Below are 21,857 nucleotides of genomic sequence, written 5' to 3'. Positions count from 1 at the left end.
GAAATCATTTAAAAGCCTTATTTTCTTCTAAATAGGAAACTGCTTTCAAGCAGTAAACTTTATTTACAAACTTGAGAAAGGGCCCATTAATTAAAATCTAATTCCACAGTCAAGTGGCAAGTTTGTTTATGATACATGTATTAATTCGTTTCTTTGTCTTTTTTGAATGGTATAGCTATAATGCACTGTAATTATATCTGTTAATATCCAGGTAAGAAATATGAGAAATTCTATATTTGGAAGTACATATTTTAGTCAGTTTCAAGTGTTATTATAAATAAATAGCTTGCATTACTGAAGAATTTGTTTCAAATTAAACTTGAAGAGAGGATCTTAAAAAGAGATTAATTCAGAATTATGCTTCAGGTTCTGCTCGGGTGTTCTTGAATCCAGTGGGTTTTCTCATACACAGTTTAAAGCAGATGAGTGAAGACGAAGGCTGACAGAGCACTGAGAGCTTTGCCTAGCTCTGGTCCAAGAGCCAGAGCGAGCTAGGGTGCACCCGTCCTATCCAGGACTCGGGTGAGGAACAACAACCACACCTTAGTGTCGATAAACTGTGGTCACTTTATTGACCCTTAAGCTAGACGAGAATAAAGGCATTTGACTCTTGTTATATGATAGACTTCTAATGACAGACATTATAAAGAAAAGAAATTCTTTCTCTGATTTTCACAGAGTGGATATATTCTACCTCCTGCCTCTGCCCATTCCCCCCTCACCTTCTTTGGACTTGATGTATTTGATGTGTGAAAAGTTGGACTTGATGTTATTTGATGTGTGAAAAGTGATTCAAATAAAATGTAGTATTACTATCAAAAAAGATCACAAAACATCTTAATCATGTATTGCTCTTGTATTGCTATGCATCGTTTATATTAAGCATATGCAATAAAATAATGAAAGCTCATAGGACCATGTTTGGGAATCCTGGGAGGGGAGCAGTGGCCAGTATTCCATTCTCTCCATCACTCCTTGTCTTTCCTTTTGCAAAGCCCAGGTATTTCCCTGCCTACTCTACCTTTTTACTTTCGCAGTAGGTCTTTGTCCAAGGGTGTGAATCTTTTGGCCTACTAGGGAACATGATCTAATGGGATGCTTTCCCCCAGTTTGTCTTGTTTTAGGTAAGAACACAAACCAGGATATCTAAGGGGTGTTCTACTTAGTGCTAAAAAAAAAAGGAGAGGGTTAACAAAAAAATGTTTTACGATAGAAAAGCCAAAGGAAATTTTAAAAATGTTTAATAATAGTTACTCATAACTTTATTCAGATATATAGACCTAGCCTAACCTGATTATCCTTAAACACAGCAACTTCATTCATTCAGGAATCCATCTATCCATCCTTCAAACTTAACTTGGTACATTTGTTTATGAATTCATTCTTCAAACTTACTACGTGCTCAGCCGCAAGGGTACGAAGGTGATTCCTGTATCCGAAGAGCTCATGATATTTCATAGTTTTCTAAGCACTTTCATTGAGGTTCACCTGATTATTTATTTATTCAACGAATACTTGCTGATCTCTATTCTTGGCACTGGAGTTACAACAGTGAACAAAACAGACCCTGCCTTCGGGGAGTTACATTCCAGTAGGAGGGATGGATAATGAACAAGTGAAAATATTCTTCAGATAGTGGTAAGAAAAGTATAACAGCTTAAGTGGATGTAGGGAGTAGGATATGTGCCTGGGGATTATAGTTTGCAGTTTTCTACAGCTTAGTGAGGGTCTGCCTCATGGAAGAGCTGGCACTGGAGCAGAGACTTGAGTGAAGTCAAGGAGTGAGCTGTGTGAATCACTGAGGAAATAGCAAGTACAAAGTCCTTGAAGCAGAACCACATTGGTGTGTTTGAGAAACAGAAAGGAGGGCAGTATGGCCAGAGCAAAAGTCAGTGAAGGAAGGAGGGATAGGAAAATAAGGTCGGAGTGCATGACAGCAGGCAGATTATGTGGGGCCTTGTAGGTCATGTGAAGGGGTCTGGATTTTTACATATGGTGAAAAGCTATTGGAAGGTTTTGAGTGAGAGAATGACATGATCTCATTTAAAAATGATCATGCTACCTGTTGAGTAGTGAATAGACAGTACCAGGGAAAGGATGGAAAGCAGAGAAATCAGTTGAGCAGTATTATAACAGCTTAAGTAAGACATGATTGTGGTGTGGACCTGCATGATAGAAGTGGAGATTAGTATATAGTTTAAAGCTAGAGCTAAAAGCATTTGCTGCTGGATTATATGCAGGAACTAAAAAGAAGAGCAGAGAATGTCCTCCCTCGATGATCTGTCTTGGTCCACATATAACCCCATGTTGCTGCACTAAACGGCAGCTAAGGAATGGAGTTCCAAGGTGTTGAGTACTTTTGCAAAGCTTGTTCTGTTTCAGAACCTGGACCAGGTCTGAAAAAAAATGTTAAATTCTTTTTCTAGCCCTTTGTTTTTTCCATTTCTTTCTATTTAGAAAACTAAGACCATCCTATATGCAGGCAACGGGGCAGTAATCTGGATATCAGCATTATGCATACAATGAACACATATTATTATTTTATCACCATAAGGACTACAAAGATTTTCATTGCATTTTTTTGGAAGAACATACTCAAGATTCTAGGTCATTTTCTTTAAGATTGAGTCCTCCTTTCCGTTCCAAGTGACCTTTCTTAAGTAGTACAGCAATGAATGACTGACAGCCATGTGTAATTTTAGAGGGAGAAAGAAATACTTAGAAAGGGCTCTTATAAATCAGGAACAGGATAGAAAATGGAGGCAATAAGTAGGTAGTAAAAAGGAACATTGGGAATTGAAATAACTCATTTATGGGCAGGATTATCTTTGGTGCGTATTATTATCTCTCAGGAGTGATGGTCCCAACACCCCTTCGTCTCTCTGATATGGACTCACAGGGTGTTTTCCGTGGAGCGGCAGGCTAGGGAACAGAGGCAGCAGTCCTGCTCCTTGTGCTGTGCTCTGTGAGCCTGGAAGCCCAGATGGGTTAAGGCTGACCCTAATGCAAGCTGCAAATGAAGGAAGGCACTCAGATGGTCCTTGTTTTCATTACTAAGGAATTAGCTAACACTTAGGCTGTGCTTAATGTTGTATTATGTACACAGCACTGATCAAAGTGCTTTACATATGTTAACTCATATAACCCTCACACAAGCTTGCAAGGAAGTTATGATTATTTTCCTATTTTAGGATGAGGAACCTGACCCCAGAGAGGTCAAGTGACTTACTTTGGGTTCATAGTACTATAGCTAATAAATTGCAGAGCCAAGATTAGAACTCGGGAAGTCTGGCTCCGCTGTTCCGCTCTTAACTCTGCACCATACATCTCATGAGGAGTAAGCACATGTGTTGAATCAAATGAAACAGGACAATGCTATTTACATTTCATAGTATAAATTTTCAAGTTTTAGAAAAACAAAAATAAAGGCTTAGAAAAAATTTTTTGTCTAGGATAGAATTAATTCAATTTCAATAAAAACAGAATCAAACTAAGAGTGGTTTTTGGCAAACATCCGTTAGAAGGATACATGATGTCAGAGAGAGATGATCAAGAAAGAAGACGTGGGATGGGCTTACATGAGTCAACCCTAAGGAAACGGGTGCCCATCCTGACCTGTCAAAGTCCTTATGACTCCTGAGAGGTGTATTTACTTTATTTATGTAGGTGTCATCTGTCCCTTTAAAAATACCTTTTGCCTTATCTCTCTACATATTCCATTCAAATGAAGGATTTCATAAAAACAGTTTGAATTCCGTAATTCACCTTTTAATTTCTCATGTCTTTAAGACTTGTGGAGTCTTAAAAGAATGAAATTTTAAAGGAGCCTAGTGAAATGACGTTTTGAAGCTGCAGAAGAAACTGAATTATAAAACAATGCCTAATCGTAGTTTTAAAACTTTCTTTATCTCACTTAATTAACAAAAGATACCAAATAATATACTTTTCAGAGTTGTGTTTAAAATTCAGAGGTTGTTAGGAAAGAAATTCTATGTAAGTTATTTTTGTAATTATTTTCTATTTTTAAATTTCTCTATTTCTCTCCATTTTTTCACCTCCTTTAAAAATAGCAGCTTTGTTGAGATATATGTCACATACCATGAAATTCACCATCTTCAGGTGGTATTTACTGTATTCATAGAATTGTACAACCATCACCACAATCTAATTATCGCATATTTTCATTAGCCCAGAAAGTAACCAATAGCAGTCACTTCCAATTACCCCCTTCCCCAGCCCCTGGCAACCACCAGTCTACTTTCTGTCTACAGATTTGCCTATGCTGGACATTTCATATCAGTGGGATAGTATATATGTGCCTTTTTGTGTCTTTCATTTAAAACAATATTTTCAGTTTTCTTCCATGTTGTAGCATTTATTTGTACTTCATTCCTTTTTATTGCCAAATAATATTCCATTGAATAGATATATGCCACATTTTGTCTATCCATTTATTAGTTGATGGACATTTGAGTTGCTTCTACTTCTTGGCTAACATGAATAATGCTGTCATGAACATTTGTGTACAAGTTGTTATGTGGGCATATGTTTTCACTTCCCTTGGAGGTTACATATATATCCCTTTTCTTTCTCTCCATGTATCTATTTACCTGTTTGTCTATCTGGAAGTGGAATGGCTGGGTCATATGGTAACTTTAGGTATAATATTTTGAGGAACTCTAGACTCTTTTCCAAAGTGGCTGTACCATTTGATAGTCCCACCAGCAGTGTATGAGGCCTCCAGTTTCTCCACATTTTTGTCAACACCTGTTAATGTCTTTTAAGTTGTATTTTATTTTCATATTTACAAGAAGTAGAATCCTGTCCTGCTTTGTTATTCTGCAGTCTCAGTTTTCCCCTGGTGCATACTGTGGTGGTGTTGGTCGAAGTGGTGTAGTAGAAAGAGCCCTCAACTTAGAAGAATTGGCTTTCAGGCCCAGCTTCTTACTTACTGCTTGAGTGACCTTGAGTAAATCAATCACTCCACCTCTGTGAGCCTCAGTTTTCCACCATTTCAAATAGGATTAATCCCTCACTTTCTGGCAGTTGTCCAATAAAATAATATGTAAAATTAATTTGCAAATTGTAAAGCATCAGACTTCTTCCTGTTCCTTCTCTGTCACCGTCACTTTTATTCTCTTTTTGTTGCATATTCGTAAGTAAATAAATAGGGAGAGATACTAAGTTTTTGCTTTAATGACCTTTTTTTCTAATAGAATATAAACTCTACAAAAGCTTTATGTTTCTTTCTTGTTTTTATAATTGTTAGTTAACTTTAGAATAGTTATATCAGCAAAAATGTTGAAAGCAGAGCTCTTCTGTCCTATTCCTTTTGGGAAGAATCTTACAAGTTGTCTAGGATAAGAAATGAAGCTACATAAACAGATTGTTAAGAGTTAAATGTAGCTCTCTTTCTTTTCTAGCAGTTAAAATTTTTTCCCACATTTTTCCTATCTGTGTTTGTAACTTGGGTATGTACCCAGAGAAAGCTGTGTTTTATCCTTTACCTTTTTTATAGTTACGAGCAACTTTGAGAAACATATGCAAGTTCTAATGGCTTAATAACTACATTACGTCAAAGCCTTCACCAGTTTACAACAGCCAGGCTTTTCTCGGAATCATCTCCTGAAGCCAAATTACATCTTTTCTAAGTGCTAAAAACTTTTCTTCCACAGTGCTGTGTGCTTTCTCTGCCTGTTTTTCAAGGTTCACACCAGTTCTTTCTGCCTTTTCCAAGAAGCCTTCACCCATCTGAATCCATTTTATTTATTGTCAGTTCTTTGTTAATTCATACCTAAGCAATTTATACTTTTAAAAAAAAGCATATCCAAACTGTATGAAGAAAAAGGTAAAATTCTTTCTATTCCCCAGAGTTCTCTGTATCTTTCTAGTCATTTTTAATATATTTTAATAGAAATAGGACCATCCTATACATGTTGTTTTGTGCCACTTGCTTTGTCCCAAAACTCTGAAAAATGTTTTACATTCAGTGAATGAATCTTTTACTCTTCGTATCTGTTTTTAACATTTTCATATGTGTTAGTCTTACTCAACTAAAGTAAGAAGCTTCTCGGGGGACAGAGGCTATATCTTAAGCTTTTGTTCTTCGTCATCAGGGATGCACAGAGGTATGTCCTGTAGGAGACAATAAGTATAGTTGGTTGAACTGTACATTTTGAGCCTATATCTTAGTGTGATCCTCTATAAATTCAGGAGAAGCCTTAGAGGATTGATTAATTTCTTTATTCTTATTGTAGGTAACCTTTCTAATGAAAATAATATTTAGAAATGTAATTATGTGTAAAATTAATATTTGGCTGAGGGAGGGAATAGAATTGATGAAGGAAATTTGAGAATGTCCAGCATAAGACATAGTGTCTGGCACAGTTTGCTCCGTGGAAGCAAGAAGAGGATGGCAACTTGAGGGGAATAAAGGAAAAATCAATAAAAAGCATCAGAGCAACTTGGTTGTGAACTGTAGAAAAAGGGTGAATTAAGGGAAACTTTTTGAGAAATAAACTAAATAGAGTCAATACAAAACTGCAGAAGAGACCTATTATCCTTTTAACTATAAAATAAGAGACCTACTAGCTTCCAAAATATCTCTTCCATCAAAGTGAAGGAGATGTAAGCATTGTGGTAAATGAAAGAGAAAATATCTTATTTTCCCTGAAACACTTGAAAAATAAAAAGTTTTACTACAAGAGTGTGAGATTTCCTGGTAAGATATATGACATGACACAAAAGCTCAAAATTAACCTTCTCACACATTTTCTTTACTTTTAGTGCTCACAAACCTCTGCTGACCAATGCTGTATTTTATTTTTTCTTAAATTAGATTACTAGTGTTTTATACTGCAAGTTTATGTTGAAAATATTAGATGATAGGATCCAAACTAATCAAATGATCATTTAAACAACAATGACAAAAACAACAAATGTACAGTTTTTGAAGCAGAGGCAATGCCCTGCCATGTGCATTTTTCTAAGGAACGCTGTTTGAATTTGAAAGTTCTTCATGCCCCTTGAAAGCAAAATGGCTGCAGCTTAAAAATCGTAAGTTGCAGGAAGTTTTCTGAAGTTTCAGAAATTGAATTACTGAATACAGGTTACCTTCTGCATAACTGTATAAAGCTGATGAAATGGGTCTTTTTTGCTCTGATTGCTTTCTAAATTCTATCCAAGTGAATTCACAGCTGATGATTTTAAGCAGAGTAAGGACAGATTAACTGGCTCACATAAAATAAAACCTTTAAAGACAGAAAAAATAAGTAGTTCCACACTTTCACAAGGTGTTACGCATATTTGCAAAGTACCCAGTAATTCTGATGGCAAATATCCTTTCTTTCCCCCTGATTGGCTTCTTTGTGGTATTTATCACATATTTACCTTTTCCTACTAGCCAACATTCTTTTAGTCTCTCGACTCTGACTTTACAGTGTTTAGAATAGTAAATGTTATTAGCAGAAAAAAAATCATGAGAAAACTGCTTTGTCATAAGATTTCCAGTCTTATAAATGATATGATTTAAATATCTCTTCTGCCAGGAATTCTTTAGACAGTCAAGCATTACTGATACCTGGGGGAAATTACAACACACTGTGCTGTGTTTGCAGAAGTTTCTTCCTATGTAGGCTTTTTGTCTTGTGTTTTTTGTTGTTGGTACCATAAGTACAGTGGTGAACATAAACAAGAGCAAAACCATAATGAGGGGGCTTCCCTGGTGGCGCAGTGGTTGAGAGTCTGCCTGCCGATTCAGGGGACGTGGGTTCGTGCTCCGGTCCGGGAAGATCCCACATGCCGCAGAGCAACTGGGCCCGTGAGCCATGGCCGCTGAGCCTGCGCGTCCGGAGCCTGTGCTCCGCAACGGGAGAGGCCACAACAGTGAGAGGCCCGTGTACCGCAAAAAAAAAATCTAGTGTTTCTGATCAACAGGGTGGACTAAGCTGAAAGATGGTGATGGGAAAGATATCCCATCACCACACACACTCCAAATTCAAAGCGAATATGTAGGCATCATTTCCATTTTACAAATAAGGAATCCGTGACTAAGAGAGATTAAATAGTTTGCCAAGATCCCAGTTAGTGGTGAAATCAGGATTAGAACTCAGCTCTGTCTGATTCAACATTCCATGTCTTTAATCACCACACTCTTGATTTTTGTTCCTCAGTTCTAAAAATTTGCTGGAAATAAAGCTACCAAATGGAAATTAAAACTTGTAATAAATTATTTTCCTAATTTGAGACCGATTTGGCACTAAAAATTTTAGTATTTAAAAATAGTATCGATACAATGCCACTTAGGAGTCTGTTTTGGGGGGGATCAGCTTCTCTGATGCCCCCTCTATCTCTCCATATTTCATTTTCATGAATCTCGCTCTTTGGAGACAGAAACCCTGTAGTTTGTAATGGCCACCCATTCTGGGGATTGAGGGAAGCAAGTTGTATTTAATCCTCATTCCTTGAGGATAAGCTGCCAAGACTGGTTGAACTCATCTCACTTGAGCCACAGCCGCCCACATTCCACATTGAATGAGCGCCCCAGCCCTGGAGTGCGCATGCCCTGGGAACTGGTGAACCCATTCACATGGGTCTCTGTCACCATTTTCTCAAGGGTTTTTCGCCTCTGTGATGTCTATTTTGAAATTTTTGCAAAGTATATCCTTACCATTTCTCCCAACTGAAGTGGCATCCTTTGTACATTCAATTCTATATTTTTAGTGGTTTTGAAAATTTTTTGTTAATTAAAATAAAAGCAATAGATGATGATTAAAAGTTGGTACTTGTTGTCCAGTTTCCCTGCCCATGTGCCATTTTAAAGCGTGGGAGAAGATTGCTTGGAAAATTACTATCACGAAGTACATTTTAAAATGAATAATTATAACCATTTTCTTCTTTTTGTGTCAGTTAATGTTAAAATACAGCAGAGAGGTAACTCAATTTAGTTCAAAAGCCATTTTTTAAATGAGAATTAGCTGGGAACAGTGTTACATTAATAGACACTGCCAGCGGCTGGATTCTGCATACAAAACACTTGTTCATGTTTTTCTTGAAGTCCTTTGATTGGGCCCAGCACTAAGTTTATACTGAATGGGCTCAGTCTGGTCCTTGGCAAGCATCAGGGAGTAATGAATAGTGGAACATCGAAAGCCTTATATGTCCTGGCACAAGCCCTGTGTCGGTATGATGAGCTAACCATGGCATTGTTCAATGAGAAGGCCCTGTGTCCTTTTGGAAATAAAATCTTGGCCTGTGGACAGAGGTCTATGTACACTCATTGAATTTCTCTGTCTTCCTGCTATGCTATTCCACTCATAATTAAATTTTGAAAGCAAAGTTCTGAAGAGGTTCTTGAATGCCTCTCCTCCTAGCATGCCCAGAAACAAGTGGCTGATGTAAAAATGACATAGCCTTACCCCTTTATTTGGTAGCTCTCCGAAATTCACATCAAAGACCTGGAGAACAAATTCTTTAAGCTAGAGAGCAGTGTAGACATTCAGTGTTTTCTCTTCCCCCAAAATGTCTTCCTTCTGAAATCTGTGGTAATTTACCACAGATTTTTGCTATGGAATTCTGATGTTCTGGTCTTTTATGTTTACAGCTCCAACTGTATTTGTAGTGAGATGTCTAAATTTGTCGTAGTACATCTAAATTCCAAGAATGAATTGATCTTCTTATGAATATTTTCACCTTGAAAGCAAAGAAAGGAGGAAAAATTAAGCTCCAGTGATTGATTAAAACTATGGCATTATAACTTGCCTTTCATTTCTAATTTTTATTCTTAATAACAGAATAAAAATTTGGTAATCAGAGCCTGCCAGAAGGTACCTGAAGAAGCCAGGAATAAAAACTTACTTTAGCTGTGTTGAAACTACTGTTGATATTATAAATTATCAAGAAGAGCCTCCTAAGTGTCCTTTTAAAGCATATTTTAGTTTTGTATAATACAACCAGGCTCCTAGGTGGATGGACCTAGAGTCTGTCATACAGAGTGAAGTAAGTCAGAAAGAGAAAAACAGATACAGTATGCTAACATATATATATGGAATCTATAAAAAAAAAAATGTCATGAAGAACCTAGGGGTAAGACGGGAATAAAGACACAGACCTACTAGAGAATGGACTTGAGGATATGGGGAGAGGGAAGGGTAAGCTGTGAGAAAGCGAGAGAGAGGCATGGACATATATACACTACCAAACGTAAGGTAGATAGCTAGTGGGAAGCAGCCGCATAGCACAGGGAGATCAGCTCAGTGCTCTGTGACCACCTAGAGGGGTGGGATAGGGAGGATGGGAGGGAGATGCAAGAGGGAAGAGATATGGGGATATATGTATATGTATAGTTGATTCACTTTGTTATAAAGCAGAAACTAACACACCATTGTAAAGCAATTATACTCCAATAAAGATGTTAAAAAAAAAACCAACAGGCTCCTAATAAAGTATAAACAGGTTAATAAAACCATGAAAAGAATTTGAAAAAGAATAGATACATGTATATGTATAACTGAATCACTTTGCTGTACACCTGAAACTAACACAACATTGTTAATCAACTGTACTCCAATATAAAATAAAAAGTTTAAAAAATTTTTTAAATAAAATAAAATAGAAGAATGACACCCAAAAAACCCCATGAAAAACCTGCATTATGTGAATATTTAAAATCTGATAATCTATTAGAAATATATTTTGACATACAAATTTAATAACATAAATTCTGGGATTATCTGAAAGCAATTCAAAGTGGGGAGGGGAATGGAGAGAAGTGTCAACACATAAATGACAAAAGATTGGCCATGAGTTGATCATCGTTGACCTGTGGGGTGCATACATGAATGTTCATTATACCATTTCCTCTATTTTTTTTTACTTATTTGAGATTTTTCATAATAAAAAGTTAAAAAATAATTTCTGGTTGCTCAAAATGATGGCTTCATTGAATGAACTGTTTTCTTGCTAAAGAAAATCTAGAAATTGAAGATACCTTAAAAAAACTTTACGAGGATTTATGATATGCAAACAATATTCTGACATGTAAATAATTAATTTTTCCTTTAGTGATTGCATTTAGGATGCTAGCGGTGGATATGGATATAAAAATCATGCTATGGGCTTCTCTGGTGGCTCAGTGGTTGGAAGTCCGCCTGCCGATGCTGGGGACACGGGTTCGTGCCCCGGTCTGGGAAGATCCTACATGCCGTGGAGCAGCTGGGCCCGTGAGCCATGGCCGCTGAGCCTGCGCGTCCGGAGCCTGTGCTCCGCAGCGGGAGAGGCCACAACAGTGAGAGGACCACGTACCGCAAAAAAAAAAAAAAAAAAATCATGCTATGAATAGTGTATTAGCTAAAATGCTAGCATCTTTGAGATAATTAGGATTGTTAAATTAGTCTCTAATATAGATTATCCACAGATGAACACTCTTCTAAAACATTAATATATTGCAGTATAAGCAGTAAGCCCATACCAGGCGTAACCTACTCTCCATAAGGTAACTGAGAAAATGATTGCATTTTTCTGGTTATGACTTATCATACCATTGTAGACATGGAAAAATTTTGGATTACAGATTATCAGTTAAGAGAATGAAAGATGTACTATGTACCAAAAGTAACTGATAAGTATGCCAATGTCTATTCATATCACATAACAAACTATTTTATGCTTCATTTTTGTTTGGCTTAGTTTGACCACTTATCAACTACATTAGAGTTTAGTTTTTAAAACTAAACTCTAATGTAGAGTCTACTAGGAGTTTACGGAGTGTCTAGTAGATCCAGTGGTCAGTAAGATAGGCAGATTTCCTGTTCTCCTGAAGCTTTCGTTTTAGGGGTTGTGGGAAGATAAACAAGTAAAAAGCCTATCAGATAGTATAAAGTGGTATTTGGAGAATTAGAGTAACTTAATGTGATGGAGAGAGATGTTGGGTGGTCAAGAAGGGTACCTCTGAAGATATAATCTTTAACCTGGGATCAGAATGTCACAAAGAGCCCTTCACGCAAAGATGAGTTTCTTAGTTCTGTGTGTTAAAAACTTAAAATCTTAAAGCTGTGACTCACTCTCCTAGGGGTAGGGTTTTTTCTAAATAATATATGTACTTTGATTTGCCTTGACCAATAGTGGACTGGCTAAGTATTCCATAGAGGAGCATTTAATCCATGCCACTCCCTCATCACTGACACACTGTAGGTTGGCTTTCTTTCTCCTGTACATTCTACAGGGCTCTTTAACATCCAGCAGGAAACCTGAGCAGGACGCTTGGGTTTGGCGTGCTTCTGCCGGCCTTTCAGCCCTTGTTGTAGGGCCTGCCCTGTCTAACCCAGAACTTCACACTGCCTCCTAGTTGTTCAGACAGCTCCTTACTTCCTGATCTTTTTCATTCCATGCTGACTGGACATCCAGGCACAGTGTTGGTGCTGCGTGAACCCCACCCCACCCCACCCCCACCGCCCAACTCCCCAAATAAGGGGAACCTATTGTTGTCTGTCTGCTTGATGTCAAACTCGTTCTTCCAAGTGGTTACTCCTGGATAATCTGATTTCCGAATCTGGGCCAATATGTGGACTATGTTCTCCTTCTCTTTCTCCTACTCCGCTCTACCTTGCTCTCTATCACATTCTTTCCCTTCAGGGTAGCATAAGCAGTTTCTGATAGTCTTTTGAGACAGAAGTTTGTCCATAAACTTGGTGTTAATTTTGAGCTGCCACCAAAGACATTCTGGAGAAAATGGGCCTTGTAACACTAAGGTTGTCCTGTGTGAGTAACTGTCTAAATTAAAAGCTGTTCCTGCTCATGTCTGAAAAACACCATATTTTCCATTTGCACAGGAGCTGTGTTACTGATAATGAATTAATGGTTTCTTACTGAGCTGAAAAATCATTTTGCTAGTGCTTCCTATGTGGGCTCTCCATGCCTAAATAAATTGTTGTACATATGCAAAGGGTAACTAACATTTAGAAACAAAATCATAGAATATTTTGTGTTGCGGTAATCGATCATGTTTCCTGGAGTCTTTAACTTTATGAAATTGCTAACAAGCATAACCGTTTTAAAACACTGAGTCTATATCTAGGAAGATAACTAGATTGGTATGGTAATCATACTGTTTAAACAGACCCAGAGCATTTTCAGCTCTTCAGAATTTTAAACTTTTAAACAACAATTTCATCTATGTTTTTAAAAGTTATGTTTTGTCATAGACAGCATGTCCATGTTCAGCATTGATTTTACCTGTCTCGGAAATTGATTTATCGTTTTTTCTCATTTCTAAGAAGACAGTTCTCTTCATAAAATTCCTAGTTCTTTTCAAACAAATTGAATTTGTGCCATTTTGTTCTGGCATCTGACTTAAAGGTGAAAACTCTATGAGTGATGCAATTTATCATCACATCAGCCCTTACTGTGAATAAAGTGTAACTACATTTGCCATTTATTACCTCTGGCCTAATATTAACAGTGATAAATTGTACATAAAGGTTCCTAACATAACAAATGTTAAGATTTGTTGAACAGAAAAATGACCTCAGTTGTCAGGAAATTATCAAATCAGTTCGATGTTAGATTTCATCTCGTTAATTTGAATAGCTTCTCGATTTATTCTGTGTAGCATACAGGGTGAAAGCTGGAGGAGACTTCTGTTCTCCAATTTCTTTGTTAATAGCTTACTAAAATAATTTATTTAAATGTTATGTAGCTTGAGTTTTCCCACATAATGGGCATAAATACCATCCCCTCTCCTTCTTCCTAACAGTATGGTAAAAGTTAAATAAATACCACATATCAAGTGAGAAAGCATCTGAGGTTCCCACTGATTTCTGTTCCCAGTTCTTCCTTCATTTTCATGTTGTAGGTGAACAACTTTGCCATCTGATGGTATTTATAAAAGTTGCTCAGAGATCTTCAGAAGTCGGATTCTGAGCACGTGTAAAATACTTAATAGAAAGAAAAATACATGTCCTCCCGCCCCCCAAATGTAAACATATGACATGTTATGATTTTTAAATGAATGTCATAAATGACACATTTGCTTTCTAAGAGGGACTCCTTATATGTAAATTGGAAAAGCTAAATATATCACTTATCGTATTTGCCCAGAGAAGCAAGTTTTTTTCCCTTGGTGTGATGATTGGTAGCATTGGTTCCCTACCAGTTTTGAAGTGTTCTGATAAAATGCATAAGAAATAGGCATGCCAAGATAAATATTAAGTTGATTTTTCATAGAAGGTCACTCACCGGTTTATTTGTTGGTACGCTAAGTTTCTATCAATTTTGATATGAGCCTTTCAAAATTTAGGCTTTTAAAATCATTTTTATTTTTGTTTCAGCTTCCATAAGGTTTCTAATCAGAGTAAATCATGTAATACTTAGTCCCCAGAAATGGTTTAGACAGTAACATTTTTAGAACAGAATATGAGAGCCCTTACAGATTTTGAAAGCAATATATTTTCAATTACAAAAAGACCTTTCTCCCATAAAACAGTAGGAGCACATTGGCAGCTTTTGTTTGTGTTAGTTAACCACAGACACATTTTTATGCCTGAATGAGAAATTTCTAAATGTTTATTGTCCATGTGAATGAACAGAATGGAATTTAGAGATAGTTTTGGTATTCTTTAAAGATATAGGAGAGAAATAGAATGAGTGAGTAAGGAGAGGTTTCCTGGATTTTTTTCTCCAAATGGCACATACTGTTTACAGTGTTATATACTTGTCCTACTGGCATTTGTATTAAGGAAACTTGGTCATATAATAGTAGCCTCTCCCTTATAGAACTGCCGAGTTTACCAGGGTTTGAACAAGTTTCTGGATATAAGATATACAGAGATATATAATTAATTTTATGCATTTTATCAGAAAGATGATTTTGTAACTTGTGCAGAAGAGCTTTTCCCTCGTGTTTTGCCCTTGCTTCTTGATTAACTAACTGGTCGCAGGGAGCATAATTTGCACAGAATAATGACTGAAGTAGCACATGCTGCTAAGTGCCACAGATTGCATTTATATCTGTGCTCTAGTAATCATTTTAAGTTTAAGAGGCCAAGGCTCTTTGTAAGCTTCAGAGAGCATACTATGTACAAGTACAAATTTTGATGTTTAAACCATAGACTTTTCGGTGCTATTTTGGAATCTTGAGTGATTGAGGAACTACAAAGGAGCACATCTCACATATGGACATCTCAAATTAAGGATTATAGTGCATGCAGGTGTGTTCTGGCTCTGGCAACCTGAATTTGTGGCTTTCTAAGTACTTAATGGCTTTGATTTTTAAAAATCATGCTTTGTTTCTTTCCACATTATCCTACATTTACTTGCATCTTGAAGTAGAGTTAGGCATTAGAATAAAACATAGACACCCTACTGAGTTAAATTTTTTAAATCTTATTCTATTGTCATTACTCTTAGACAGATCTACCCATTTAACTCTCACTCAGGTCTGCATATAATCTTTGCAAATATAAATGCAGTGAAATTACTAAATCGAAAGACGTTAGAAACTGTCAGAGTAGGATTGTGAACCTGAATGGGTAGTAAAGAAAATTCTTCTGAGATGCTAAGATGCTCAGCACTGTATGCTTTAATGTTTTTTCATTAGTGACCCTTAGGGAATATCTAGCAGTGTAAATTACCTTTTTAGCTTTTGGATACATTTCAAGGTGGAGTTTCTTATTAAAAATTCAAAGGAAATCTTCTTTGGTAATCATTTTAATGCTCCACATCAGTGGATTCAACTTTGCTTTCTTAAAAAGTTTTGCTTTTCCTTAGTAAATTACTGACAAGATGCGGGGAGGGGAGGTGTTGCAGGACTGAGTTTTCTTATAAAACTCAAGGGGGCTGTAGTTCCACTGGGAGAAAACTCTCTGCCCTAAGCTAAGGCATTTTACCTTTTTAAAGTAGATTAAGATTTTTAGTGGGATTATTATCATAAGAGTGTATTATGGTATGTAAAATACAGAAAAGGGGATTTTTTTCAATAGGGAAATATTTACCAATTTTAATAAATTATAAAAACTGAATTTTAGTTACTCTCCATAGAAACATACTTGGAAGTATGTATGATGCATGGTATTTGGGGCAGGGACGGAGAGAGGGGAGTGAAGGGGTGCGAAGAAGTCTGTGTATGTGTAAGGTTAAAAATTTAACTGAATATTTTATTATTTATGTGAGTAAATGGTTTAGAAATGTTTTATTCTTCTCTCCATTGCTGATTCTCTAATTATCTTACAGATTCGTTATATATTTATTGAATTTGGTGATTAAAGAGAGCATACTGTAATTGGCCCTTCAATTCCTTGTCCTTGCTTTCTTCAAAACAAAACAAAATAACCAAATTCTCTGAAATATATAGTACATCTTAACAGTATACACAAATCCAGTACTTACTGCTTATTTTCCTTCTCTTCCCTTTGGGAAACATTCATCCCTCTGGTATTTAACAGACCTATTTGTGTACTCATTTCAGGAAAGTCTTTAATGAGACCTATAAAAATTTCCCTGTAAATTTCTTATTTGTTTAAATATAGACACACAGCCCCAGCCTCACCCTCTAGTTTCTCAAGGCTGAGTGTTGGGTGTCATTTGGCTACTGTCATTGTGTTCACCTTTCCTTGGTGTGTGACAGGTCATTAGAAAACGTCCAGTTATGGACTGGTCCACATGTACACTGGAGGCTTTGTAGAGATACTCTGATCATTAATCTCAACAAAGATACTAGTTAATTTTTGTTGGCGCATTCAAATAAATTTTAGTATGTAAAGTAATATATGGAACTAAAAAATACTTGATGTCTGAAGTCACAATTTTTCTCAGCCTAGAAGATGCCAAAGATAACGCCAGAATATAAACAGAGGAGGGATGTTGTGTTTTCTGGACAGAGGAGTTTGACACATGAATTAACAAAAGAAAGCATGATTATTTTATACTGTTACTAAAACTAAATTTTTTATTTTGCTACTAGATATTATTCTAATCTGCAATGTAATATAAGGATTAGAGTTTATTAAATATTTACAAGAACTCTTACATGCACCTCAATTTAACTGAAATGTATTTTAAGCAAATGGAGATTTAAGGAGCTCACAGATTAAGTTAAAAATTCACTTTTATAAGCAGCAGTCCATTTCTTGGAGGGCTGCTATGGGCTGAACCCTGTTTTAGGGGAGTATGTAGGATATATATTTTGCGTGTAAGGAGTGGGAGAAAAGGCCTGATGCCTGACCTCAAGGAGCATACTTAACAGCCTGCCGATGGGTGAAGCAAGGTTCACATAAAACAGACAGCAAAGTAGCAAGTGGTAACAAGAATATGCAATAAAATGCCAAAGCAGGTGGTGTATTAAAGGAAAAATAAAGTCAAAATAGATCTCCTTTTCCAAACCAAATTGTACACAAGATGCCAACATAGAAAACAGAAAAATGTGACTTTTTAAAAACTATAATTTTGTCACACAAGTTCACATGTATATAATATTTACTCAAGAAGTTAATTCAAAAAGCAAACGGGCTGGTCTATAGTAAGGACTCAGTAAATGTTCGTTACTTTTGTTATTTTTGCCATTAGTTTTAAATTACGTGTTTTGCATAGCAGTTGCAAAACAATACTGGCTTTAGCTTTAAATCTATTTCTGTATTTTGTTCAGGTTGCACATTTCAGAGAAAAATCTGGATTCACACAAATAAGTACTTGTACATGGAAAGCTTTGTTTGGTTTTAGTAGTTTGCTTTGTCACATTGTGATAGTCTTCATTTTAATCAAGATGGCAGAGAAGAGATTCTTTTAAGCAGAGCCCCCCTCCCCAAATGGGGGGGAACCCCAAAACTTGGTGGCACAAGTTAATTCACTGGTTATTGTAGTATACCAGAAAAAAGGGGGTGACTGTATGTATGTGTGTTGTGTTAATGTGTAACAACCCACAAAGTAAAACAGAACCAGATATTTGAGAACCCCTTAAAACACCATGTAATACAAACTTAGGAAGGTGTGCAGTTTGTTTCTTATAAGACCCAGGTCATCAAACCACAGCCTGTAGTTCAGATCTGGTGCACCACCTGTTTTTGTAAAGCTCATGAGCTAAAACTGCTTTTTACATTTCAGTGGTTGAAAAGATAAATAAAAAGAAGAATTTATCTTGACACATGAAAAGTTTGGAGGCAGAACTAACAGGACTTGATGATGGATTTGGATGTGGGGAGACAGTGAAGGAGGGAGATGTAGCTAAGACTGTTTGGTTTGGGTTTTTTAGTACAGGATGGAGGGTAGTACCATTCTCTGAGATAGGCAACAGTGAGAGGCCCGCGTAAAGAAAAAAAGTATGAGAAGTGTCAGGGGAATGACAATGTTTTAGAGAAGACAACCAAAAGGGATGGATGAGTATCTACGGATTTTTAAATATGAACGTCTTTGATGACTAGAGAGGAAGACGTGTGATGAGGCAACGAGAATAGAATCCCTAAATCATTGTTTTATCAAAGCTATTTATATCTTTAATTGTATTAGTTTTAAAGAAAACCTGCATTCCCAGGTGTGATTTTATTTATTTATTTATTTGCGGTACGCGGACCTCTCACTGTTGTGGTCTCTCCCGTTGCGGAGCACAGGCTCCGGACGCGCAGGCTCAGCGGCTATGGCTCACGGGCCCAGCCGCTCCGTGGCATGTGGGATCCTCCGGGACCGGGGCACGAACCCGTGTTCCCTGCATCGGCAGGCGGACTCTCAACCACTGCGCCACCAGGGAAGCCCAGCCCCCAGGTGTGATCTTTTTATTGTACAGTTGATCTCCAACTTTACAATGGCAGTTAATTTAAAAATGGGATTCACTTAAAAGAAATTTGCTTCACAGCAAATTTTGATTGAAAACATCTATTTCCTATCACCTAAATACTTGAAATCTTACCCAGATTATACAGCAAATCTCCTTCAATAAAAAATTGCAATAATGAGATAAAGTTAAAAAGCAAAACTGGTGACTCTTGGGAAATATCACATTGCTCACAGGCCTTGTCAATTTTCAGTAGGTTCCCAGCCAACTTAATTGTATTACTCCGATTTGTTAAATAACGCCTTACTCCTTTACCAAGGTTTCTATAATATGTGTGGCCAAAGGAAACTGTATTATTAAAGAAAGGTTGGAAAAGCAGAGGGGTGGGTGGGGTAGAAGAAAATCTGTTTTGCATTTTGTTTATAGGGATTTGGTGAGGATTTTCCTTATGTGGTTTCACACATATATTTTTCTTCGGTTTTCTTATGTTGTTGTGATGTGTTATAATGTGAAAGTTGACACTCTTGGGTTCTTTGGCCGTAGACACTCAGATGGAGGTTGGTTGGGGTCTAAGATGTTTATTAGGTATCAACTACTGTGAAAGGAAGTGTGGAGGGAGGATTGGGCAGAGGGAAAATTCAAACCGTGATGCTGGTGCCGCCAAGGTCTTGGCCGACCCTGTGGAGCTAGCATTGCCGGTCCAGGTGTGCTGCTTAGGGCTGAAATGGACAGGTCTTTGTGTACCGCCCACCCCTCAGCCACTGTTATAGGCTGCTGCTTGGATGAGCCGTCTCTTTGCAGCCGAGGCTGACCCTACAGCCCAGGTCAACAGCCTAGGCTGACCCTACAGTCCAGGTCAACAGCCGAGGCTGGTGCTCTCGCCACCCCATGTTTGGCAGCAAGTCCTTGTTTGAAGAGGAATCTGAGCAGCGCATCTCATCGCTAACACACTGTCTTGCAATTTTCCATGTAATTGAGTTGAATACCCTGTATACATTTATATTGGTTTGGATTCTTTGTGTTACAAGCAAGAACAACCACTCATTCAAACATTCAGGGACTTTATTGGCTCATGTAAACAGAGACCCAGAGGGCGGGTGGGCTTCAGAGCGTTCTTCATCCAGCAGCTTCAGCTCCATTCTCTGGGATTCTCTTGACTTTGTCGTCTTCAGGGTATAGAAGGCTTCTCCCACTGGCTGACCTCTCTGATGGTAGAAAAGAAGCTGTGGCCTCGCATCTGCGTACCACCTGGGCCAAAGCAGGAAAGAGCATCTGGTGGGGCTATGCAGAGCTCAGGCGGTCCTGAGACGACCCCGCCTGGACTGTGGGAGCTTAAGTGTAGGGGCAGAGGTACTGAAGGCGCTGACTGGCTTAGCCGAGGCTCAGCGGTCCATTCCTGGAGCCAGGGATAGAGTCTATTTCTAGAAGCCCATGGATTCCCAGGAGAAGTCAGGGGTATTGAAAAGGGACGGGAAGCCACCAACAAACGATGAGACATGGGGTTTTGATAACTATCCCTGACTGTGCTGTTGTCTGATAGCAGTAATTGGTTTTCCTAACTTGTGTGTGCTTAACTACAGACCAACTTATATACCAGAAACTTAGCTGCGGAAAACCCAATTCCCCTTGTTCTTTGAGCTGTTACTAGGAAGATAAATTAAACTTGTAAACACTAAAGCTTTCATACAGTTGGAACATCCAATGCAGGGAAGGAGGGTGGAGGGACTACACAGGACAATGGAATCAACATTTGTAACTGATATGTTGAGTTTCATCTTGTCTCTTTTGCTCTGGTTCACTTCTGCATGGAGATAATAATGGGGTATTTGGGAGTGAAAGAATCAAGGAGCTCAGAAAATTCAAAAATGTAAACCCCAGTTAAATCACTGAAAGCTGACTTGTGGGTCAAGTTGAAACTCCAGAGAGAAAGAAAAGTGAATAAAACTGGCATATATGAATTGTAAGTGTTAAAATATTTATCCACTTAACAAGTTCCTAGTCCCATGTGGGACACCTATTGTATAGATAGGAAGTAGACGCTATAAAAATTTCATTTTCTCAGAGATTTTATTGGAGTTTTTATAAAACAACAGCATTTGATTTCTCTGCCTTTACTAAGTGGTTGAGATTGCAGACTGACACTTACTAATTATACCAGATTTCTAGTTTTAATTAGAGAATCTCTTCTGAGACTAAACCTTTCTACCATTAGGCTGTTTGAAACCTATGAGATAAAAAGGGAGAGTTCTTTCATAAAATTATTTACATGATTTTAATTAATGATTATAATCTCTATGGTCATTTTTGCAAAAGAGTATTTAATCCCTTAACCTGTTTTCCTGATTTGCATTTTGCAAAAACATGTCGGCCCTGCAGGCTTATTATGTGTTTTTTTTCCAGATGAAACTTATTTGGGGTGAGTTTTAGTTTGCTGCCGCTCCGAGCCCCGTTTCATACCTTAACACCTGTTTCTCATGCAGAGCAAACTGGTAGAAAAGTAAAGTTTGCTTCTTTCTGCCAAGACATAGCCCTTAGCAAGGTTACCCTTGAAAGCAGTTTTTCATGCAGAGACAGTATACAAGTAGCATTGCTGTTGGCAAGATTCTCTGACTAATGAAGGGTCGGAGAGATGGTGTATTCTTTTTCATTGCTCGCTGCCTGTATATGTAGCATTTCTTCTGAGAAAAGGCACTCTAGCGTTTCAAACAGAAGCTAAAAGTTTAACCTTCCAGGAGGAAGGTCAGTGTTAGTTTTTACTGATAACACAGAAGAAAGCCACTTTATAAGAATATGAAAGATAAATTATTTGCTAAGTAGAAACGATTAAACAGTGAGTTTCCCACCTTTCTTATGAAAATCAGTCTGAAACTATTTTCCATTTTCAAAGTTGTTTTTTTCCCTTTCCTAGCTGAGGTGTCAAACAGATCCTTCGTATAGATGATGCTAAACGCTGCTGCCCAAACTGTGGACAACTGGTCAGGGTTCAAGGCCCAGGTCTCTGTATATGGCTGCCTGCTCTGTTTTGGTGCAATTCCGCCATACATATTTTCGGTCGTGTTTAATTATATTTAATGAGTACATTTACATTTCCCATATACTTGAA

At 37.5% G+C, this 21,857-nt stretch overlaps 1 protein-coding gene across 6 annotated transcripts in view; it reads left to right on the top strand.

The window, feature by feature from the left end:
- Nucleotides 1-21,857, top strand: part of FBXL17 (F-box and leucine rich repeat protein 17) — a 478,542-nt gene that overhangs the window by 248,799 nt on the left and 207,886 nt on the right. The window contains exon 7 of one of the 6 annotated variants that reach the window (XM_019940799.3): nucleotides 11,062-11,159. The exons of the other annotated variants lie outside the window; for them this stretch is intronic. Within the exon in view, the coding sequence (XP_019796358.1) occupies nucleotides 11,062-11,074 (13 nt within the window). The 3' untranslated portion in view covers nucleotides 11,075-11,159. Of the gene's footprint in view, nucleotides 1-11,061; nucleotides 11,160-21,857 lie in introns of those variants that run through there. 6 annotated transcript variants of the gene reach the window in all.

Source organism: Tursiops truncatus, chromosome 3, assembly GCF_011762595.2.
Source record: "Tursiops truncatus isolate mTurTru1 chromosome 3, mTurTru1.mat.Y, whole genome shotgun sequence".
NCBI lineage: Eukaryota > Metazoa > Chordata > Mammalia > Artiodactyla > Delphinidae > Tursiops > Tursiops truncatus.
Note: the sequence above shows the minus strand (reverse complement) of the source record. Positions and strands in the feature narration are given on the sequence as shown.